The 25,446-nt window shown below is 39.0% G+C and overlaps 1 protein-coding gene across 1 annotated transcript in view; it reads right to left on the reverse strand.

Annotated features, from left to right (window-relative positions):
• SPPL3 (signal peptide peptidase like 3) overlaps positions 1-25,446 on the reverse strand; it is a 55,861-nt gene that overhangs the window by 15,347 nt on the left and 15,068 nt on the right. Inside the window, exons 2-3 of the mRNA XM_014894638.2 lie at positions 8,015-8,092; positions 2,306-2,394 (exon numbers count right to left, since the gene is read on the reverse strand). Of these exons, the coding sequence (XP_014750124.1) occupies positions 2,306-2,394; positions 8,015-8,092 (167 nt within the window). The remainder of the gene's footprint in view (positions 1-2,305; positions 2,395-8,014; positions 8,093-25,446) is intronic.

Consider the following 25,446-nt stretch of genomic DNA (forward strand, 5'->3'; position numbering starts at 1 on the left):
GCCTAACAATAAAGGGCAGTTTTCAAAAAATACCCAAGTCACTTACCTGTTTATGAAACCAGCAGGTCAGTGAAGTGCACTGTAATTGCCTTTTGGCTAAAAACCAACACGAATCCAGGCTCACATTCCATAGCTGGCAGTAATTTTAAACAGGGCAGAGATACTGAATTATTTCACTCGATATTTCCTTCACCTCACCCATGCAATGTGACTACCAGGGATGTTAATCATAGGACAGGATAACTTTTACTGTACTTCTGAGTTTTCAGAATTACCAGCAAAATTGAGAAGCTCATCTAACCCCACAAATTCCAAGACTTAACCAGTCTCTGTAGCTGTATTTACATTTGATCCCTGGCGAGGGAGAAGCCACAAACAGCAACCCAATTAAAAATACAAGACACACTTCTACTTGTAGAGCACTAAAGTAACAATAGGAAACATCTGAAGCAGTCACTTAGTAGAGTGACCAATGGGAAAGAATACAAGACTAAGACCTAGAAGAGATGTAAAACCAGCTTGACATCAACTGTGCTATCCCAAAATAATTAAACACTGCTATATGAAGGGGGATTTGAAAGATAAGCCTTTAGGGTTGTGAGGCATACCCAGGCAAGTAAATATATGCACAGACTGTGTGTCTGTGTTTCTGTGTGAGAATGTGTCTTATGTTATTTTTTCCTGTCAAGAGTGACAAGTCCTATAAATAACAGGCTACCTGTACAACACAGTTACCAATGTATCTGGTTATGCTGAAAAACCTCAAACACACATGAAATACACTCACTACAACTTAGTATCTTTTATAAATATTCAACCATTTTCATAAAAGAAAGCTGAACAAAAAGCATGGAAGTCATGACACTTGTACGTGGTCATGTCATTCATTGGTTCATGTCATGATCTATTACTCTTACACGTAAGTAGCACAATAAATTTTAAAAATACAAAGCAGAAGAACTCAGTCACTTGGGATTTCTGCATTGCTGAGGTCTGGTACATTAAGGTAAAGTGCAATGTAGACAGTCCAGTGATGACAGTGTGAAGACACAAAAATTCTAATCTGTGACTTAGATCTGATTCCTCCTGCTCTGAGAAAGCACATTTATTCACATGCCCTTCAACTTCCCAAGGGAAAAAATGAACAAAACAAAAACCCATAAATGACACACCACACACCACCTTGGCATCTGGGAATTAGTGCCTGCAGCATTAAATGTCAGAGTTCTTCATTTCATTTCTGATCATTTTGACAGCTAATCCCCTTAATGTGCTTATTCCCCAGCCCCAGACTGTCTTCTCTTCTTTGCCAGATGCCAAAAGCCTCAACTGCTCATTGCTGTATCACCAAGCACAGCAATGTCTTTGCTCTGTGCTGCCAACAGAAGCAGTGCTCTGAGAACTATTTAAATTCCAAGAGTCTACATTAGAAAAGACAAAACCAGCAAGAGACACATACAACATATGTTATTTCATTTATCATTTTAAAGCTATACTTCTTCCTTTAAACCAAACAAGCTTAGCATTCAGGGTTTCGTGCACAGGCTTCTCACTCCTGCCTTCTGTACTCTGGGAAACTATTTCATTCTAGAGCCTTTTCTCAAAATATGGCAATATAAATTGCCTTAAGTTAAACTCAAGTATGAATTTACAACACACTGTGCACGCTGTGTTCCACTCTAACTGATTGGTTCCACATTTCTACCTGCAAATCTGTGCATGTCAGATGGCCAAGCTGCCTGCAATCTATTTATAGACTACAGAAGGGACAGCTACCACGCAGGAGCTGACATGGTAATCCCACTCTGAATAGACAGTGTGCAGACACATATTTTGTTGTGTATTATAAATGAGTTGCCCAGAGCCATGTGAACTCTCTAGTTCAGTTTCTCTGCTGATAAGGTGAATCCTCCTTAGGAACTTGTCAGCGATCCCTCCCTGCTTACAGACTGGCCAACACGCCACAGCAACGAGCCCCAGACAAAAAGGAATTACACTCCCTTCTCCTGACTGGGGGCTGGCTTTTTTAAAAGTAAAGCTGTTTCCATTTCCAGTCAAACCTGACAAATTGTGCCCCACACGATTTTTATGCATTATGGAAATGTTGATGTTTGAAATTCAGCGTTCATGGGTGTGACCCAGATGAGGACAGCAGTGTCAGAGCACAGCGAGGTGGGGAGTGCCCAGACACAGCCTGGGACCAGGTGAAGCTGCAATGCAGCAGCTCAGACACACACACAGGTGAGGCAGGAGGTGCAGCACTGAGGTGAAGCAAAAAAGGAGAAAGAGTAAAGCTGGCCCTTACTGTTATTGGTGCTGTTGCCATTAAAAGACCCAGCAGCGCTGCTATTGTCCTTCTCTTTGTCTTGGTTCTCAAAGTCCATGTTCAGAGACCTGCAGGGAACAAAGCAAATGTGACAGATGAGTTCCAAACTCCTGTTTAGGCTCATCAGCTGCAGACTCATCTCACTGCCACAGCACCCTCCCCCTGGAAGAGCCCTGTAATGCTGGTTATTAGAAACAACACCAGACACAGTGGGAAATTAAAATAACTGAAGTGCTTAGTTCCACATGAGGCCCCACAGCCCAGATTCTGACAGTGAGATCAGTCACCACAGTGTCTGCACTGGGGAGTGTTAAATATCTGTGCTGCTGTTTGTTGAGACCTGATTTCTGTGTTCTACACAATGGAAGCACAATGAACATTTCAATTCTCTTGTGAATTTGAACTCTTTCCAAGTTCTCATTTTTGTTCCTTTTCATTCAAATTTCACTATCAGGTTTCATTTTTAATGCAATAATATTGCCTTTCTCAAAATGCTGTTATGAATGACCCTAACTAGCTTTTAAGTGACTGCTTAATGTAAGGTCTTACTTCACTGAAAAAATCCAGCAAAGCCTAGAAAACAGCCAGATATATATTCTACATGCATAAAGAACAGATGACGAGAGGAAGCTCTGAATAAACAGTACAAATTGATACACTTTTATTAATCCATAGGAGCTGACAACACTCCCCTGAGTACCCAGCTCAGCTGTTATTGATTCATCTTTTCATGTTGATATAAACACTTTTCAAAAGTTCCAATTTAGCACAGTATTCCAGCCCTTTTGCCACTTTGATACAACTTCCAAATTATATTCTAACACGTTTGGCATAACTTTCTGAAAAGGGAGAATTTCACTTAAGGTCTGTTTTTTGACAGCAATAATTTCTGTTGTTAAATTTGACGTGCTTTTTAACAAAAACACCAATAATCAAGTTTACCATGACAGTTCCTCATTCTGATGCATGTATGGTATCCATGATTTAGTTGTATACTGATTTATTCAAATGAGCTACAGAGAACCACCAGAAGCATTGAGCATCTCCCACTGCACAGCTCCTGTCTTAAGCTCACAGCTGTATACAAGTATTTCAATAAAACTTCTTTTCAAGTGTAGCTTAACTGTAAACAAAGTCTATTCATTAATCAGACCAGTGATAAATACACCACGGTCTTCTAAATTGTTCTAGAGGTGTCACAGATATTTTATTGCAGTGCACTGATCATCTACTGCAATGCACAGGTGAGCAAGTCTGTGCTGCAGTCCCAGAACCTGGAATTAGGAACAATCAGGTCTATAGGACCAAGACACACGTGGTGTATTAAAGAAAGAGGGGTTGAGTAGCTTCATTTCATAAAACAAAACCAAGTAAAAGGCTCTTCCAGCAGAGATCTGGTTTGTTTCCTTTGCTTCTATTAAGCAAGTGCTCCTCAACATTGTTAAGATATTAAAGCAGTTTTTGGTCTTGGGCAGAACACGAGGAAACTCCTATCTCAGATCCACAGTGCTTCTACAGAGATCATGGATCATCAGCTAAAGAGTTATGGAAAATACAAAGAGGTAATAGAGAACACTAAAATTCTAACAAATTAATCTGTTGTTCTTAGCTTGTTCATCTAAAGATCTCTTTGCTCTGCCCTTTGTCTGGAGTGCCTCCATCCTTCACTCACACTCCCTTTTTCCCCATTAGGCATTGCAGCTTTATAACTTTCAAGCTATAAAAATCTGGGAGGAGGCTGACAGCCCTCCAGGACTTGGCCCAAGATTCAGGCACACAAGATAATTCTTTTCTCAGTGCAGTGTTTTGTTCCCCTCTGAATTACCACAGTTTAGCAAGAACCTCACTCCATCATTCTCCCAGTGGCACCGGGCAACTCATAACTTAAGGGATTGCTATCAGCAGAGAAAACTGGAAATAAAACCTATTAGATCAACTGCTCATAAAACAACCTCAGCCCCTTTCTTTTCATTGCCATAGTGTCAGCAATTATTATTACCTATAAATATCCCTGCCTCCAAAGTAAGCATAAATTAGGAAATTACTTTCACTTAACAACACAGCTGCTCTTCCAAGCCAACCTCTGAATAATCTCCAACTGTTTTATGATATGGCTCTTCCCTCTGCTACAAATTATCACTAACATCATTAAAAAAACTGAGGAGTGATCACTAAAACACCTTCCAAGAAAGTTAAAAATCATACTGTAAAACAAGATAAACTCAAAACTACTGGGCTGTACAGAAATGGCAAGCTGGGAAACATTCGCTGTTTTGTTCAAGTTTTCCCTGGGCTCCTAAAGGGAATGTTGAGTCAGCATCTCCCCTGGGGCACTGAACTGCACCATTGTTCCTTCTGTGGCTCCTCAGAGCTCCAGCTGCTCGCATCGCCAGCGCAGGGTGGCAAAGCAAGAGAGCCCCGCCCCCTCCAGCCAGGGCCCCGCCCCGGCCACGCCTCCTTTCCCGCCCGGGCCCCGCCCCGGCCCCGCCTCCTTTCCCGCCCGGGCCCCGCCTCCTCCCTCGCCCTCCGCAGGGTTACACCGGGCCGAAGGAATGAGGGAGCTGCTGGCAGGGCACGGCCTGCAAAGCTCAGATTGAACTATGGATCACTCCACTGCCTCAGGGAAACCCTGCAGGACATGTTCTTACCAAACAGTGGAGAAAACAGGAACACAAGGATCTATCTATAGATAGATGCAATTTATTGAGAAGTTCCTTCTTGCTCTAGCAGTGAGGACGGCCACCAATCCAAGAGCTCTGGGAGCATGGGAATGCCACGCTGGAAAGCCAACCCTCAGCACACCATGTTCACATGACACTCCGGGTTCCCATGTGAGCTACTTTCTATTCACACCCACATTTTGGCTACCCAAAGCCTAGAGATGGAAAGCCCCAGGGTCATCCCACACTTCTTGGTTTGGCTCAAAAGCAAGTATTGGAACAGGTAGATTCTGGGTTAAATCTGCTTTACTTAAGCTGAGAGCCCATGTCTGGGGAGGTGATAGGATAGAAAAAGATTTAGCTGTTACCTGCAAAAGTAACCCCAACATTTAAATCACAGAGAAGCATTTGGACAAGAATAGGTGCCTGTCTTACCCCTCAGACACAACCTGTTTCAAGCTGAGCTCACCTCGTTAAAAATCCACAACTAACACATTTACTTGCATGCTCCAGTTTACAGCTCACAATGGTTTAAAGGATTAGACTTGCCCCTTTGGCAGCCCATAATAAAAGTATGTCAAGTTCAAGGATTGAGAGCAGTCAGAATGTACATGAGAGAGACATTCAGAAGGGCTGGAAGCTAAAACTCCTGACCCAGCACAAATGTAGGCAGGAAATGCTCGTTCATGCACAGTCAGAGAAGGGGAACTCTACTCTGTCACTGCACTTTGTTCTGGTTCTGGCTTTACCACAATTTATCAGACATTCTTCTAAATATACTGGGGGTTTGGGATTTTTTCATTTGTTTTGGACAAATGCTACTTCTATTAATAAGGACATTGGACCAAGGCTTTCCTTGGTTCCCCTGATGCCACCTGCTTTAGATTGGATCCACAACACACGTGGATTTTATCCTGATGACTCACCCACCCGATTCCTTCTGATCCTATTACTCCACTTCTGTTTCAGCCACTCACCAGGAATACTACAATAACTCTACCTGCTTCTTTTCAGTTGAAAATCAGAAACCAAAGCCACTTTCTGCAACACAAAGGTTAACTAAGGAGTGCTATTTTCTTTTTGTCTTACAACAACTCTGCAGGAGACAAGCACTCAAATCCAGATGAACATAGCACCACTGACAGATGAGAATGAGCACCCTAAGCTGTAACTTTTATCTTTTCAGCACATCAGTTTTCTAAGAAAATGAATCTGCTTTGCCAGAAGTTTTCATTTTACTATCTTAAGAATTTCCAGATGAATATAATTTTGCAACTTACTACCACACTTCAATTTCTTAAATAACTTAAGGGGTATTTCAGACCCCTTTGTTAACACCACTGCACAATCTTCTGTAAAAAAACTGCTTTTGACCTCTGATCAAAGAGAATCAGGATTTGTCTAAGTCCCCAACATAACTGTGGGTTTCAGCTCAGACATCTGCTAAAGAAACCACATACAGGAGATTAATTAGGAAAGTAATTTTAAAACTCTGGGACCTTATTTTGGTCTGTAACTCACACAGTGGGGTCTTCAGGATACACACAAAGGCAAAAGATTAAAACAGGAGATTTCTTCAATGGATTTGTATCCATCACCATCCCACTACTCCATCCAGTGAATCAGATTGCTCTGGAGGTCACAGTCCTTGCTAGGTGAGTAGTTTTAAATGTAAACTATAGGACAAAATGCTAAAAGCATGTGTAGGATAGGAACAGGATGGCAAACAGCAGGGGATAATTTTGAAGGGCAATGAGCTCCAAGAAAGACAAGCAATTTAAGTTCACACACTCCTGCTGTTTTATATTGCACTACGTTTTCATAATTGAATTTTAATAAATGCTATGGCTTCTTGCAGCCAGATGTATCATTCCTTTTGACATAATTGCATAAATTCAAATGATTAAAAATTAATTAGACCCTCAACTATATGCTAATCTGACTAAAAACTTGAAGAAAAAACTAAAGAAACACAACCTTTGATTACTTTTTTATTCTGACCATCTCTGGATTTTGTTTTCCTAAAGCCTTCTATTTTAATTTCACCAGCAGTGCTGTTACCTAACGCTTGCTAACAACAACAGACAGCTCTTGCAAAAAGCCTGGCTCTTTCATTATATGACTTTATTAACTTATGGTAGTGCTATAAAACCTCTTATCCAAAACCAGCTGCAGCTCACATCATATGGATGAGCACAGCTTTCATCTATTTCAGGAATACTCACAGCAGTTCAGAGAGTCCACAGTGAGTATAAGGCCTTTTATCACAGAGCTGTGAAATGAAGCCATGTTCTTCAAAAAGCAGAAAGAAAAACATGCTGTATTTAAGTTTTAAAAAATAATACTTTAATATTGTGATTATATTGTTTTAAAACGTCAGTATGAGCCTCATTCCTCAGGTGCCACTACAGTAAAACAAACTGTGTAATACAGCATGCAAGTCTAAAAGGATAACTGTTTTCTCTAAATTATATTCAAGTCTCCTAAAATGAGGTAAATTTGATTTCTGAAGACAAACTCATCCTGCAGCAGTTCTCAGATGCTTTGCTGGAATTCAACACTGAAATGTTTCCCATTTCTCTGTGAAGCTGTTACTGACACTCGAGCAAACAGCAGTGGGACCTGGGGATTGCTGGTTTCAGGACAGGTTTGAAATCACAGAAAATCTCAATCTACCACCATTGGCTAAAGTATAGAAAATTCTGCTGTTGAGAACATTACCTTCTATCTGTCTCAACAATCCTTCTCTACTCTCTAAAACACGATTTTACAGAGCTGTCCTCAAGGACTGACTTTTAAGTTATTTTATATGTGCTTGTACTGTGACAAACAATTACATCTTTCAGAAACCCCAGCTCACTATTATTTCTTCCCTTTCCATTTCCTTCTCAGAAGCAAATAATTTTTTAATGTTGGCTATGTCTGACAAAGATACAATGAAGCAAAAGGCATAAACTGTATTCAGTCACTTGCAATATTTTTACTTGAAAAATAAAAACTCTGCAGAACCTCAAAAAATGAATCTTACCTGAAACTGCCATAGACTATGAGGAGAATAGAAATCAGGAAGGTAGACACTTGACTGGAATCCACAAGGGAATATGCCCTGGAATTAGGAAAAAGAAGGCAGGTTTGTCATTGAGAGTGTCCATTTCTCCAGTGCCATTTGCTAATTCTTTTTCTTATTTTAATACAAATAGAGAACTGGATGACAAATCACAGAAGGTCCCTCTGAAATTCTTGTCTCATCTAGAACACAAAACCTGTAGCTTGTGAATTAACTTCTTATATTCAAGGCTGCAGCATAAAAAACCTGTACAACCACCAAAGGACAATTCAAAAGCCTTGTGGTAATTTATTCTGAACTCAGAGGGTTTTTTCCCTCAAACTCATTAAAATTGCTTCAACTGCAGCTACTGCAATACCTGCACGTCAACAACAGTAACCTGTTTTCCATAACATTTCTTACATCTTCAGAGTGGCAATATGGCAGTTAAAGCTCACTTAGTTGGGGGGGAAAATCCTGAACAAACAAAAGAAACCCCCCCAAAACCAAAGCCCAAACCTCACAACAAGCAGCATCATGCATTTATTAAACCACACCCAATCACTGCCCCATTCCACCTTGCAGGGTTACTGATGGATATTTCAGCAGGAAGCTTAAACCCAGCTTTATCTGACTGATCTCCCGATGTAACACACTGTTTAAAGAATGGAAATATGAACATTAATGCAGCAAGGCCACCGTGCTCTGGGCACAGTGGGCAAGGAGAGGCTCTGGGAGTCACTGTGCAACTCCCAACAGCTCTTCCTTAACTTGTGCTAAAGTCATGGAAAAGAACAGGAATAATATTCAATGTTAATTGCATTAATCTTATCCTACAAAAGACATAACTGACTATTTCTCAACCAACCAAACCAACCAAAAAGCCTAATTTCAGCAAGGCTATGCATACAGAACAAAGATAATTGAATTACATGATTGTTCCAAATTAAGTATCACTGAGCAAATAAAAACTGAAGATACGAGACAGTTAAAGAAACACTCATCCCATTCCCAATTCAAAAGCAATTTAGAGATAATTACCAAACCACTAGACACACAATTTAAAATACTTTATTTTAATATATAAACACAAATGTGAATCTTCTACTACAGAAATTCAATATTAAACATTAGTAACAAAGAGACTGCCTCTTTTAGATGAAATTATATACTTGTGCACTAAACTCTTAAGAAATTAGAAACTACTTTGGTTAATTACCATGAATAACTTTCACATAATTCCACACTACAAGTGAAAAACAGGTTTCTTATTTGCTCATAATGTTGGCCAACACATAAAGGTAATCTTAAACTTCAAATATCAAATTTATTTTGTATGTATGACCTTTAGGTACCAGGCTGTGGAATAGAGGCCTAAAAAGCATCCATGAAAATCAATAAAGTGAATTGCAAACACATACAACATAATAACTCAGCACTTACAAGCAGTGCACACATAAATGTTCAGGTTATACACAATATAGTTCACAGCACATTATTTTCATGCCAAGGTTACAGCTAAACTGGCACCAAAGGAAAGAGCCTGAGGACAATCACACTGGGTTCATGTCCTGTTTCTAACTCTGATTTCAGAGAGAAGCATTCCCTCATCCAGCCTTGCACAGAGGGAAAGGAAAGCTTTGTATTGTTTTGATTTGAGAATAAATAGTGGAACTCTTCTATTAAAAGAATACTCAGAAATTCCACATCTATGAGAAAAACAAAATGAATGGAATTCCAGAATGGATTAAACATGGCCAGGGTTATGCATTGAATTTTATTAACTTATGTTCATAAAATTCTATCTTCACAAATTGGCAGTGAGGTGAACAATGTTTTCTACATAATTCTTCATTCAGTGACAACACTGGAGGCTACGATAATTAAAATGTCATTTTGTCATAATTTTAAAGTTTAGTCAAAACAACACTGTAAATGCTAAAAAGATTCATAAAACAGGTAAAATAAAGATGACACACAGACCATGGATCAGCCCTGTGCAAAATCCATAAGTTTTGTATTAAAACTGAGAGCCCTTTGGTTTGATGAAAGAAACTGAAGAAATGCAAAGCCATGTTAAACAATGATCTAACACATCCCAGCCCAGCTGCCGTGCTCAGGACAGCAACCTGCTGGTTCTGTACAAGGCAGAAATGAGAATTAAATTCCATGAAAATGAGAATTAATTCCATCCTGCACAAGAGAAATGCAGCAGAGCAATCAGAAACTCATCACAGACCAGTGATGTTTCCTGACTGCTCCCCATACACGTCTTGTAACAGGACAACCTAAATGCTCAGAGCTGCTACCAGGAAAATGGTTTGGGGAAATGCAAATTCACTGATATTCCAGCAAACAGGGCAGGCAGATACAGTCACACTTTCCTTCTTCCTGAGGCAGCTGGAAAAAGAACAAGGCAAAACACACAGAGTGTGACAGACAGACCCAAGAGAGCAGCTTGGGCATGTCCAGATTCCATCCAAAGTTTCCAACACAAGTAACCCACAAGCAAACTTGAAGAATAATTTCACAATGCCAAAGTGAATCTCATTCACTTTGTAATAAAACCTCACATCTTTTAAAGATTAAATTTCCCTACATTATTTAAGGTATTGCACAAGACCTGAAACCAGAACTGCTTCCTAAAATCCTGGACTGGATGGACAGTTTGTTATGAGACTAAAAATTCTTGATCCCAAATAAATACTTCCTAACACATTAATCTAGGTTAGAGGTAATAAGCAAATTACTGTGACATGAAAGAATCAAAAAGTAAGATTACTTCCAAGTTTTTTATATTATTCAAAATGACAGTGTCTTGCAAACCAATTTGTAATTTTAACTGAAATTTAAATAACCTTCTACAAGAAGATTCCAACAGATTCCACATGCACATAATGGGATTCTCCTGTAGGCATATTTCAAGTATGCAAGTTCATATACTCTCACAGCCAAACAGCATCAGTGCCATGTTCTTCTCAAATGGCATCAGCCAAAACCAGAACACACACCAATAACAATTTTCAGAAGCTGCAGTCACATTTAATCAGCCTTCCACTGCACATATAAAAATGAAACCAGCTTCCTTCTAACAAGATATTTCTGTAAAACTGTGCAATGTTGGAACAAGTAATGGAAACTTATGCACAAAAAATGCCTGAAACAAGCTTGTGCACAGTTGTATTCTGACTTAAACACTGATTTTAGATGCAATTCTCAGTACTTACAACACGAAAATCTACAAAGAAAATATTATTCTTCATCCTCACTCTGAAAATTAATACTGGATAAGGCCATGCTAAAGGCTCCTTTGAAGACTGACTTCAGTGCAGCTCACCTGAGTGCCATGTTACAAGAACAACTCCCAACTCATTGCCAAACTCCAGCATTTGTGCAGAACACTGCTCAAAATACAAAGACAACACTGCTTTTCCCAAGGAAGCACATTTTTCATGATTCTTGCACTACCATACATGAAATTCAACATCCATGTAAGGAAGCTGGTTTAAGAATTATTATTAATAAAGCTATCATATTCTTACTTATTTAAGTAACGAGTAACTAATTATAACACCCTAGTGCTTAATAAAACCAAGCAGACCAGTGCCTTAAGACCTTTTTCTCAGCCAGTTCCTGAGAGGTGACTTCCCAATTGCTTCCTCTACAACCTGAGATCTCACACTGAACCTGCATCTTTACACGGTTGAGATCAATTTTCATGAATTCTCTGCCATTAAAAATCTATTTCTGGCAGCTTCATGGGCAAGTGCTCACAACACAGAGCCTGCTGAGGCATGCCAAGCCAGAGACACAGCAAGCACTGTTCCATAACATATTCTGTGTGTCCACCCTAGAGCCTGACAGCGAGGGCATTGTCCAGACAACAATGGCAGCAGCCCCAGCCTGGCACTGAGTGCTCCAGAGACCTTTACCTCCACAACAATTCCAGGGATGCCCAGCCACAGTGACACAGCACCACTCCAAACAGTAACCATGCAAAAAACACCACACCACTCAGAGCTGGCATCCCGAGCACCACTCTCCTCTCTTCTGGGAAATAAAGAATAACTTCTGAATTCCCAAGGGAACAGAGACCCACTTCATTCCCAGCTAGGGAAGATGGTAACCAGTGAATGAAAGTTGCCACAACAACAGTAATGGTGCTACACTGGAGACATCTGCAAGCCCTTTTCTCTGAATCTGCAGCTGCAGGTCAAACTCTTTTCCCCTGTCCCTGCAGGTCCGAGCTCACCTGTCTTTGTGCACATTCTGCCATCTGCCTACTGTTTTCCTATTATGGACTTTTTGGGTCTTTTTCTTTTGCATTTCCACTCCAGAAAATCACCCAGTCAATACAAGCACTGGTTGTCATGTTTCAGCTCTTCCTTATCACCAAGAGATAAGCAGTTTCTAGATAACAATCCTTCCAAACCTGCAGGAGGAACCCTTAGGCAAAGTCTGGTGATTCTTTCTGCCCTCTCTGTTGAGCAATAAAAATCTGCAACTCGCTTTATTCAATGAAAACCCAAACCAGGAACCAAAGGTGTCTCCAGATGACCCTCTACACAATCCACCTGCCATGGGCAATCTGAAATAACCACAAGCCAACACAGTCATTACAAAAGCGACTTCTCACCTTTTCATCACATCTCTCTCTTCATCTCATCTCTGCACAACCATCTGCAAAATCACACAAAACCAGACTGAGGAACCTGCCTGCCTGAATATTAATGAAGAACAAATGGGAAAGTTTTTCAAGTCATTCAGACTCCTGATCTGGCCCATCTCTGGATATAAAATCAAACAGAAAAGACTTTTCAGTGGCAGCAGTACCCCAAAATTATTGCTGAAATACCAGGGAAGTTTTATGTATTTGGAATAAAAACCCCTTTCTGTCTGCACAAGATGCCCACTAAATGTATGATCATAAAAGTTCAGCCCATCGATGTTTCAGTGGCAAACACCACTCCTAACTTGCAGGTACAAGAGAAATTATTGTGAAGAACTCTGCCAACGGGGCAGTGAGAAGCTGGTACCCTGAAGTTTCCATAGCAATGCATGCTAAAGGCTTTGGACATGAATCATTCTCAAACAAAAGCTGCTGTAACAGCAGCAAGACAAACCTTCCCTGCATATTTACTGTACCTATACAAGAATGCAAATAATAGAGCAACAAATAAATCACAATGACTTGGAAAGTGCAGCAGATGAACTAAGTTCTCTAAAGTTCACATGAAGAGATTGCATTTCATCACATACTCTTCTTTATCAGTGATCAAAACATCCAAGAGTTCACAAGGTAAAGGAAAACAAGACTATAAAAGGATGGTGAGCACACTAGATGGGCTCCAGTACGGATGGATTAAAATAGAAGAGCTTTTGCTGTGTTTAATGGAACCAAATCTACAATTTGCAGATATCACAGAATCCTAAATTCACACTGGGAACATAAGAAGGTGATTTAATTCACTGATCTTACTCTGGGGAGAGACAATCAGTCATGACAGGTGTTTACTTCATCTGTTGTTTAAAATACTAACTGGTGAAATTAAAGGATTTTCTTGACATGCAATATAAGTCTTTCTGACTACAAGTTTAGTCCACAATTTTTCTCCTATACAAAAGTTCTTTTCAAAACTCATGGAGAGCTTTTCATACTGGCCCCATCTGGGGTAAAATGGATCCATATATGAATCCACTCACATATTTCAGTTTCTGAAAGATGTAGCTGCTTGAGAAGTGACCACACAAAACTTCAAATATTCTTCAGCCCACATTAAATCCATGACTACTTGCCCAATCACTATGGTACTCTTCACCTGCATTCAAATACCACCCTTATAATCAAATGTCCACTGTCTCCTCACAAGGTAAGTGACAATAATCCATGGCCAACAAAACATGCATCCCAGTTCTCTTCAAAAGAAAACTCCTTATATGAAGAGTGATGATAGAGCTTCTCCCCCTCCCTCCCTGCTCTGTTCTCATCATTCATTTTCAGAACTTGCTGAGGGCACATGTTCAGTGTGAGGGTCCCATCTCAGCTCATGAGAACTCTTCTAAAGGGAAACAGAAAAACCCCCAACAAAACACAAATCAAATCCAAACAATCAACTTCTGCTGGAAATCTGGTGCTCAACGTCAAACTCAAGGACAGAGAAAGTTTTCACTCCCCTTTCTCCAAGGGTTTCGTTATTTCAAAGCTTTTTTAGTATGTTTATTCCATCACTGATTGTCTTAGCAATAGAAAAACAGAAAGTCAAGAAATAGTAGCTGGTAAACTCAAGGCAAGTTGAAGAGTATTTCTGCACTTCCTCTGCCCCACACCAGGTTTTTAGAGCTATTAACTCCACACAGAAAACAACATTCACCTTCACACTGCTCACTGACCCAATGCCTGTGGCTTTCTTGGATCATGCAAGAATGTGCCATTCACGAGGAAAACATTCTCCTGAATTTACCTGCTTTGTAAGCTTTTAAAATATTCTACTATTTTATTCCTTAAAAAAAGTGTGCAGTAACTCAATTTATTGCTAAGAGCAATTCATTCCTGATTCTCCAGTACCTGGCATTTGTGAGCTGCCACTGTAGAATTATTTATTAAAAGTACAAATCTAACTCAAGGACTCCAGAGCACAGTCCTAGGGCACATGAAAGAAGAGCACTGCCATGGACGTGAAGATCAATTACAGTTAATTGCACAAATACTCATTTTGGTAGGGGGGTGGACTCACTCCATAGGTAAAACCAATACTACTTTTTTCCTTTCCTGGATTCCAGGTCAAGGGTATGACTAAAAAGCCTCTTTCAGCTGCCTTACGTGTGTAAGATATATACATATTTAAGAGCCTCCATTAGGCTTGCTGCCAAACCAAAGTTAAAGCTGAGTGTAACAGTTAAAGGTATAATTTTAAGTGTGAAGTCATGGCACCCACAGCTGTAAACAGATCTCAACACTATTCCATTCTTTAGTGTGATTCATAGGAAAAGCAAGCAAATTGCTCTGGCTTCACTTACAGCAATAGATTGGAATAGATTGTTTTCTAAAGTTTACAATTTCATCTCATTGTCATGTGCAGATAAGGCATGCTAAGTATGAGTGATTCATGGAAACACAGGTTATGCCAGAAAATAAACTTAAAATAAATCTAAAGTGAAACAAAACAAAACAAAAAAAAGAAAAAAAATATAAAAGATGATAATATGAAATGTCCCACTAAAACCAGACTTTCCTACACAGACTGTTAGGGCTCAGACAGGCATTTAAACTGGAACCAAACAACAATTCTGCTGATTACCAGGCAGAGATCCCAGGACAACACTGTCACACTATTAAATACCATACACATATATAGTGTATATATATATATATATATATATATATAGAAATACACACAAATATATGTGCATTTCTACTCATACAATTTAAAATCCCAATTACCTCTTCTATCCTTTCCAGAAAGCTATTTTCCTAAATTATCTCTGCAAAACCAAATTCTAAGCTCCCAACTAAATTGCTAAGAGCAAACACTCCTCTGAGCTCATTTTGAGAGGAAATTGAAGTATCCAGTGAGGCATTAGGAGACACAGACTTGAAAAAAAGAAACATTTTCTGTTAAAAACATTCTCTGAGCTACTCCTTTGGTTCACCCGACTGTTTGCCAACAGAACAAAGAATTACATGTTTCACAGTGTTTAGGAATTACAGCCACTGGAAGATTTCCAGATTGCACATTCAGCTTGGAGCACTTGTTTCCTCGCAGGAATGGGAGCACAACTTCCAGTCCCTGCATGAAGCATAACAACACTTTAGTGTTCAAAGGAACATTATTCCAAATCAACACAGGATAGTGCCCACGTTCCTCAAATGTATTTTCAGCTCCTGATGTCCCCAGAGCTCCAGTGGAACCATAGTAAACAGGATATTTGGGAGCAAAATTTGCAATCAGTGCTTAATGGAGAAAAATTAACCACTACAGCATCAAATAAGTTACACTGGACACATATAAATAGTATGAAGTAGCCTGAACCAAAATAAATATCCAAAAATCACACTGATTCTTCAAACTGTTGTCATAGAAAACAGTCTTTTTTCACACTGGAATGGGAGCCTGGATACATAATTTTTATGCCTTACCTAAACACACACAACACAAAATACTTTGATGTTCCTTATGTTATTGAGAAGGGTTGGTTGGTTGATTTAGATTGGGTCGAGAGTTTTGCTCTAAACCTGACAAATGAAAAAAGATCTGGGAACCCTCCCTCCTTTCTTTCTCCAAGAAAGAAAAAACAAGCAGCCATGAAAAGCAAAGCATGCTTTTGCTGCCAAATATATGTGACCACAAGCCAAGGAATCCTCTCCAGGAGCAAGGTGAAATTGTATCACCAGGTTTTTGAAAATGTGAAAAGAACATTTATACAATGATGTCTGCAAAGGGGACCTCCACTGAAGGAGTATCATTTAAATGAGTTAAACTGAACAAGAATATGTGTAAAAACACATCTGATATCAAGATACAGAGCTTGTTAGTGGCAAATATTCTACTTGATTTTGTATTTTAATTATATCATGTTTGTTTTAATTGAGCTGTATCAGATCAGACAACAACTTCTAGAACACTGGCATCCTACTGCAGACCAGCCCCAGCAAATTGCTGAGCCAAAGCACAGCTCTGGTTCTGCTTCCTGAAGTTATTGTTACTTTTATCCCTTCCTGACAATTAAACCTGAAGGACTTCAGCTTATGATAGGATTTGCCTGTGTTGGTTTGAAAATCAAAAGCTTGAGGCAAGAAAAGTCTAACACTGCCAATTGTATCCATTTCAGTTTGCTCACCTGTGACTCCTGTGCCATTAAGAGTTTTGCCAACAAAACTTGCTTTTTCAAATACTTGCCACTATAATTAGCTTGGGTTTTGATACTAAAATTTATTCATGGACAGGAGAAGAAGAAAGAAGTGGAAAAATCATAGCAGCCCTGTTTTTGTGAAGCAAGTTTTCACTCAGCCCAGCAGCTGTACAATCAGCAGGTGTGAGGAGAAGAGGAAAGGAGTCAAGATGTGGGTTTGGACAAGGTGAGACCAAAATCCTTTTGGGAGCAGCTTACAGCTACATGTCACTAAGCACATTGTAATACACACATCTGTAATCCAAGCTTTGCTGGAGCTAATGGAAATGAAACAAAACTAGCCTTCCTATCTTCCTGTAACCAACCCTCCATGCAGAAATAAGCACTGCTTTAATTTAGTTAATTTTCAAAATAGACCACAAGTACTGTAGTTGCTGCAATATATGATAACATTTTATAATATTTTCTGCTATTTCAGTCTTTTCAGATTTGTTTTTCACTAGTAAACTGCAGGCAGCTTTGCTCCAGCAGCACAGCCTCACCCCAGTACAACACCTCGAGGCACTGGCCATGCACTAACAATAAACTCCAGCATCAACAGCAATGGGGGGCTCAGTGAGATGCAAGAACTGCATTTTCAAGGGCCAAACTATCAGTTTGTTTAAAAGATGCTTGAGGATGAGAAAAAAAATGTAACATCCATTTGCTGAACTAATTAAAGGAACTGTATTGTCTTTAACTGTCTTTGTAGTTTATCACTTTACAAAAGACTTCAGTTGACTGCAGAGAATAGATTCAAATTTTGCTGTAGTACCATAAAAAGTGCCAAACAAAAGTATGAACAGAATGTTTTTGTGGAAGAATTAAAATCAGCAAATATCAGAACAAGATGTAAATATATAACTATGACAATGCACATCAATATATGTACGAGACATCTGACAAAGGAAGAGAGCTGCAGCTTGGCTGCAAAAAAGAACTGACCACACAGGAAGACTTTCTTCATCCAGAAAATTGTTTCCACCTTCCACAAATAATCAAGAGGAGGACTGGAAGGAGGGAGAAGAGAGGAGGTCAAATCAAGATCTGTTATGCACAATCCTCTCTTGCCAGAGCCACAAGTATATTTCTTTATGTAAATTTTCAGATTCCAACAGACCAGTGAACTCTGCAAAGGTCAGCCCAATATTTAGCCTACCCCAAAGACTTGCTGAAACAGCTCTTCTATCTAAATTACTACTTTCAACTGTATGAATTTTCAAGAAATAGCCCTTTTTACATCAGGAAAAAAGGCAAATCAAGGGTGTGGTTACTGTAATTTAAGTCTACAAAGTACCACCGTGCAAGCTGTCTACAGTTTTAAGCTAAACGGCCTCATCATGATCGAAATTACATCGTGTTTCAGAATAGGTCATTTGCAAATGTCAGTGGTTATCCTTGGCACAGGAATGTTTTCTGCAATTTTGATGGCTAAGACCTCTTTGGGTTATAAAGGTATCAATTTATATCCCAGTCAAATATGCAACCTGGAGTTTTCAATCACTTGGTGGTACAGCTCTGCATTACACAGAGGGCTGCTGGGTTTCATTCTATGGCACTTATTCTTATTACAGGAAAAAATAAAAACTTCCCCAGAATCTTCACCCTAGGCTCCCACCTACGTTTTGATCTCTGTTTTTTTATACTTAACAGAAAAGTTCATTAGAATAACGATAATCCCATGAGACAGGAGGATGCTCCCTGTTTCCAGCTGGCAGTAAAACACCTTTCCCTTGCAGAAGGAGTCCCTGAAGGAGCCCCCAGCCCCATGCAAGGGGCACGGGAGATGTGGGTGAGCCCCCCCGGCTGGGCTCGGAGGCTGCTGCCCTTCCACCAGTGCCAATGCTGACAAGCGATTTCTCTCCTGACTCAACACTGCTAACGCAGCTGCCACACCACAGGTTCCACTTTCAGCCGACAGATCTCAGAGGACCCTATGCTGTAAGCTGATAAAACGTGGGAGTTTCTGTAATTTGGAGTTAAATATTTCTCCCAGTCCTCACTGCTGCTCCATCTGGAGCTGGAAGACAGTGGTGAGCAAATATCTCATCTCTGCCTCACAACTGAGATTTATATTTACTTCACAAGTTATTGCCAAACAATTCATGCACCACCTCTGGCAGTGTGCTCTGTAATACTGTCTACACACACCAAAAATTACGTTTTCAGTAAAAAAATAAACAAACAGAACCAAATCCAACCTTCTCCCTCAGTCAGAGAATATCAAAACAAGCTCATAAAATTGGACATAGCCTTACTTTCGAGTATTTTCAAACCGTGACACTCAGACTTTAACTTTTTCTAAATTTAGAAAAGTGTGATAGGAAGACTTCAGCTCTACACTTGTTCATGTCAAGAACTACAAGAAGCTACTTGGGGTTGTAATAGACCCAAAGAATATCAGGTTACTTTGGCAGAGACAGGCACAGAAGTCAAACTAAGTTGAACCAGTCTATTTTCCAAACATACAAATATTATTAAAAGGCATATTGACATAAGCAGAAAGTACAACCATTGTTCCTGATAATACAAGGAAAAAGTGCTGGTGGGGCAAAAATGAGCTTCGAGTAGGTCAAGGAACTACCAGCAATGAACTCAGAAAATGTAAGGTATGTTTCTTTTTTTCCTTGAAGCAGAAGCACTGACTCAAACACCCCTGCTACTTTGCTATGTAAAGGAAAAGCAAGGAGTTTAAAAAGAAAAAAAAAATCCAATAAAACAACAAAAGCAGAAACCAAACCTTCCACAGAGCTAGAACAAAAAACTTGAAGTAAAATCTCACACTTGTAATACTGTGATGACATTTCATAGTTCCAGTACTTTATTGTTTAAGAAAAATGCACTGCTATTCATAAAACCAGAAATATAATTCCAAAATAAAAAAGCGACATAATTTGCTTTTTGACAAGCAAATGCAAGGCAACTTCTTTACAAATACTAAACTCCTTTAAACAGGAAATAAATTGGGATCAACATTACCAACATGTCAAAGAGCAGCTTTTCACTACTGAATGGATCCCACCCAGAGAGAATGCACAAAGGCTGATCTGAATACACCAGATTCCCATGCTCAGTTCAGTTACAACTGAGGCAGTACAAAGGGGGAAATCAGGTTTAAAACTGAGAATTTCCTCCTGCTCTGATGCAGCTCAAACCCACAAGCACAGGACACACTCCACAAAATCTCTTAATCAATGGGAAGAAATTACTATTTTACTTAGCACAGAAGGATAACCCAAACAAACAAATGTGTGTTTATTAGAGGAAGAAAATTTCTGAGCATAAAGCACCAAGATGAAACACTACACATAAATACAGCCAATCAATGCAAGGTATCTGTGCCAAAGGCTGGGCGACTCAGGGTATCATGAAGCAGGAAACAACTTCAGCTTCAATTGTTAGCAAGGCACTAAGTGCACATAAACAGACTCTAATGCAATTAACTTGTTAAAACTGCATATGATTTACTACAGAAGTCAATTAGGGTTTTACATTATGAGCATTGTGATTTCCCCATACTAGTGAGCCTATTAATGCCAGTATTGTGGATAGACACTTTCTTTTCCCGAGGTGTTCTCTTAGTTTTCATTTTTTGAGTCCTGTGGTGTAAGAGCACACAATCCATCCAGCACAGAAAGGAGACAGCACTGCTGAGGGGGATCCAGGCTCAGGTATGAATTTAGCTTCAGTGTGAGCAGAAATATTAGCCTGTCACTGGGATGAGTGCAGAGAAGAGTTTCTAAGATGACTAGGAGAGATAGGAAGTGAGTTTATTTTGTCTAGAAAAATACAAAGTAAGGCGAGAAGCCAGCTCACAGACAAAAGGAAACATCAAGTCTGAGAACTATGAGATTAAAATGACCTAAGATTGTGTTACTCACAATAGGGGAACTTACACTCTTCCCCAACACCAAACTGTAAACTGACCCAATTTCTTTTTTCAATTATCATCTCTATAATAGTCACAGGAACAGTAGCGATAACACAAGAAGTGGCACTACTTCTTCAAAGTTTCACCCACTGTGCTTTTTTGGGGGAGGGAACACCAAAACCCAAAGAAGACAAAAACCAAGTGGACCAGTTCCAAATGTATTACCCAGTATGCTCTTTTCAGTCTTGAGAAACAAGAAAAAGAAGGAGAACATGTCCTACTGCTCTTTTGTACTCACTTATTCTAAACAGTAGAGGTTTAATTAAATGATAACCTTCAGAGATTATTAGAGGCATCTCACATGCTGAGCTGAGCCTCCAAACGCTGAAATGCTTATTAACAGCAAATGTTCTTAACAGCAGCTGTCATGTCTTCAAAATTGCATCACATAAACCTTTTGGACAAAGTGAAGTACAGGAGTATTCATGTACAGGACCAAATGAAATCTCTGTTTGACCAGCATCAAATTACACCCACTTGAAACTTGAAAACTGAACTAGTTTTATCAGAGATATTGTCATTTCATTATGTATCATTCTCCTTCTACAAACACAGAACTGAAATGCACACCCCAGATCCAGCATCAGACAACACACAGACAGAGTCTGTAATATTCTGCAAGCCCAGGGATAACCAGGTTCCAAAACAACTAGAAATCCCAAACAAAACCAAAAGACTATTTTTACTGGACAAAATGTTTGCCTTTTAAAAAGCAAATTTCTAGGTAAAGGCATTGAGATAACATTACACAGAAAAGTAAGTTCTAATTTGCACCAGTCATTCTAAATACACATCTCATTTCATTAATTCAAGCTGTACTCTTTAATGTGTGTTTTAGGCTAGAGAAACTGCAACACAGCAGAGCAGACATGCACTTCTAAAAAGAAGCTTTTCCTTCAATATTCATTAAATGTCACAGCAGAGTCAGATTACATCTTTACCAGCATAAACCGAGCCCAGACAAAACACCAGTCCAGCCCTGACAGGACACATCACATTTTTCAGGAGTTAGTAAAAACATGACACTTCCAAGCACACGGATAGAAAGGAAAACACATAAATGCAAGCCAGGTTAACTTCTATTCTTCCTATCTTTAACAGAATTGCTTCGAAAAGTGCAAACAGACACTTTAGTGTGAATCCTGAACCCACAGAAGCAATAGTCTCCAATTTTGACATTAACTTAAAATAATTTCCCCACGGATTGGGGAATTTACAGCTCAATTCTTTAAGGAAAAACACAGAACTGCTGGGCTCAGTAGGGATGTCCATGCAGCAGCAGGCTCAGAACAACTTAATATATGCCTGGCATCCAGGAGCTACTATAAAACAAACACGATGTGGTTTTGAACACAGGCTGCTGATGCCATAGGAGAAGACTCAGCTTTCCAGGAAATTTTACATGCTGGAAGCCTAAATGCTGATCCTTCACCATCTGGTTCAATTCACATTTTCATGTAATGTATGTAGCGAGTAACAAAACACAAATCAAAGTAAGTGACCGGATTTAAGCACATCAAATAAACAAAACAGTCTTTTCAACTTGACAAAAGTCTCCCACTATCAACATTCAAACAACTGAAATCAAACTGTATTTCTGGGGAGGAGCAATCTCATATCACAACAGCAAATACACAACTGCAGACAGAACCTTTTCAGCATGTACACACAAGAATTTTCATATCCTCAAGGGGTACATAAAACACCTATGTATCAATTAGTTTTAAAAATTGCCTCCCACCAGAAGTAGATTTACCATTTTATCAACAATATTAGAAAACTGGAATAGTAATGAACATTTGAAAATCTGAAGTTTTCCTGCTTAAGGGAAAAAAAAAAAGTATATAGCTGACGACATCAAAATGTACTGAGAAAATAAAAAGGGGATGTCACAGTTCTCTAAGTAGCACTTGGAAACTGCTATGGGAGAAAAATAACCCTGAGCTGGAAATGCAATGTTTCAGCAATCAACATTTTCATAACACATTAGCATATTTTCAGAAGACTTTTGATCTAGCCATTCAAAGTCCAAACTAGGCAGGCAGGATCCATTTTAAAAGCAGTATTGTGTATAATCAAGAGTGTAAGACAGCTCATATAAAAGAGAAGTCAGCCTCTTTTTAAAATTATTTCAGTTTTAATTAATTTAACTTTCACAACTTACCTGGAGGGTTTTTTCCCATAACATACACTGTATATGGGAAAGACTTAAAATCATAACATACAACTTAAATTTTCCATTCCAAGTCCTGTATTGTACCTGTACCATTTTTTTAAATTCTGAATCCAGAAAACTGTTTAACACTGATAGAGAACAATTTTCTCCAATCAACTGATCTCAAGCAATGTTTTTTTTTAGCCAGAATGCAAACACCTGAAGTCTCAGAAACATTTCAGATATAATCCTTATGTCCCCCATAACCACTCCTAATGTGGCACCTCTGCTTGGTTTCATCCCTTCTCTGGATTCCAAAGTCTCAAAGCCACCTACAAAAATACTACAGAGTAAATCCTCCCAATATCCTTCTGTAATCCCAGAGGTACTTTAAGGAACAGAGCAGTCTGAAAATACCCAAGTGCCCTGGGAAGACAGAGATTACAGTCTGTGCTGCTGCATCTATATTTCTGCTAATATTTCTTGCTCAAAAACAAAATGCTTTCTTGGAAAAGGTTCTGTAGTGAACATCCAAATGTTTAACCTTCCTAAAAATAACCAAGTTCACCCTTGGAACAGTCGAAATTCCAGAGGACCCTTCAGGCAAAAGCACTCACATCAGAACTAGAACATAAACTCACTCCAACAGAAGTTAAACTCAGGAAAATGTAGTAGCAAGATGACAAAGTTGATTTGAACATTAGAATTTTTGGTTGATTGTTGAAGACATCTACTAAATTTAGACAGAATTCACAGTGAGTTTGTAACATGCAATGATTCTTTACCTAAAAACTATATGCTATTTTGAGACCAAAATAATATTAAAATGCTATTTCACTTTCATAACATTATTCAGATTTGATTGTGCAGCGTGAACAAAGTAAAATGAAAAATTTAAAAATATCCCTTAATCATTCTTAATGTTTTATTTGAAAACTACTTTTGTGTAAGAAGTAAAGTACCATGAGGATGTAGCTAACTTAAAATTTAAGTGGTTTTTAAAACATTATCTCATCACTGTTTGGCACTGGGGAGACTTTTAAAGTAAAGATTTTATGCATGACCAACTGCAATTTGTGTTGCACAGGATTAAGCACAACGACAAAAATCACCACAGCCCAAAGTTTCAGACATTTTCTCTGCCTGTTTTGTTGTCCATATTTTAACACAGTTCTAAATCAAAGTATTTGAAATGCAAGGGAAGGCAAATAATTATGCAAAATGAACAAAGTTGGGCAACATTTTAATACGAGAAAGAGAGAAAAATGTGACAAAAAGGTGACAGATATGATTTGTGGATGAAAAAATGAAGATTACTTCAAAGTGAATTTTTATACTCAGGACTGAACATCAGTTTGTCCAAATATTTTTCTCCAATATCTCCCAAAAATTTTTTTAAATATAACAGTATAACTCTAGGAAAACACATTTTCAACCCCAAACCAGTTCTAAAAATACTGAACACATCGAGAACCACACACCTCTTAAGGCAAGGGCTCACATTTATTAGTAATGCTGCAGGAAAAGTTGAGGTTGCACTTCTGCAAGACAGGGCCAAGTTCTCAGTCAGCAACCAGGACTTGCTGGCACCTCAGCAGGTAAATGGGAACAATTCCCTTTTTTTGGACCTGCTGTGCTTTCTATGAATTTGTGATGTTCAGTCAAATGGCCCCAGGTTATTCTCAGGGCACCTGAAGCCCTTGACCTCCAAGACCAGCTCCGTGGGCAGCCAGTGGAGAAGGACCCGCTCCCACCCAGGGCTCACAAGTGTCCTCTGCTCCCTCCACTCCCTGCAGGCAGGAATTCACGCAGCCCTAGGGATGAAGTTTAAAATTTAGCTGATGTCAATAATCACCCTGTAATTTCTGGTATATACCAGTAAGAATTTAATTAATCTATGTAAGTTTTGTATAATAGTTGGTATTTTCTATCTCTGATTTATAATTGATTGTGAAGGAAAGAAACACTGGATTAAAAGTAGTAAGATTTTAAAGAACTACATGCAAAACATGCATGCAACCCCCAAGAGCTTTTGCTCAATTCAGCTCATGATGAAGTCTTCATTCTTTTCTCTGTCAACAGCTCACACTTATTATGTTCACCTAAGCAACCCCATGGGAAACCACAGACATTACTAAATATTAGAAACTCTGTGGAAGGCAAATGCTGAATTTGACCAGGAATGTGATGACAAAGAGTTTGCTCTAGGCTTCTTTCATGTTTTAGAAAGCCAATTTGCTTTCAGTTCATTTTAGGGGGAGAATGACATAGATTCCAGAGATGTAGTCAGCTATATGAAATCTTGTTTCACAAAACAGAAAATATGAACCACAATGTCTGCTTTCCTGGGAACAGAGGATAAACATCTAATCACACAGGCCCTTACAAAGGAAAACATTATCTTTTATTAAGAAGAAAGACTAGAAAAACACTCTTTTT

The sequence above is a fragment of the Sturnus vulgaris genome, chromosome 19 (assembly GCF_052056855.1).
Source record: "Sturnus vulgaris isolate bStuVul1 chromosome 19, bStuVul1.hap1, whole genome shotgun sequence".
In the NCBI taxonomy this organism is placed as follows: domain Eukaryota; kingdom Metazoa; phylum Chordata; class Aves; order Passeriformes; family Sturnidae; genus Sturnus; species Sturnus vulgaris.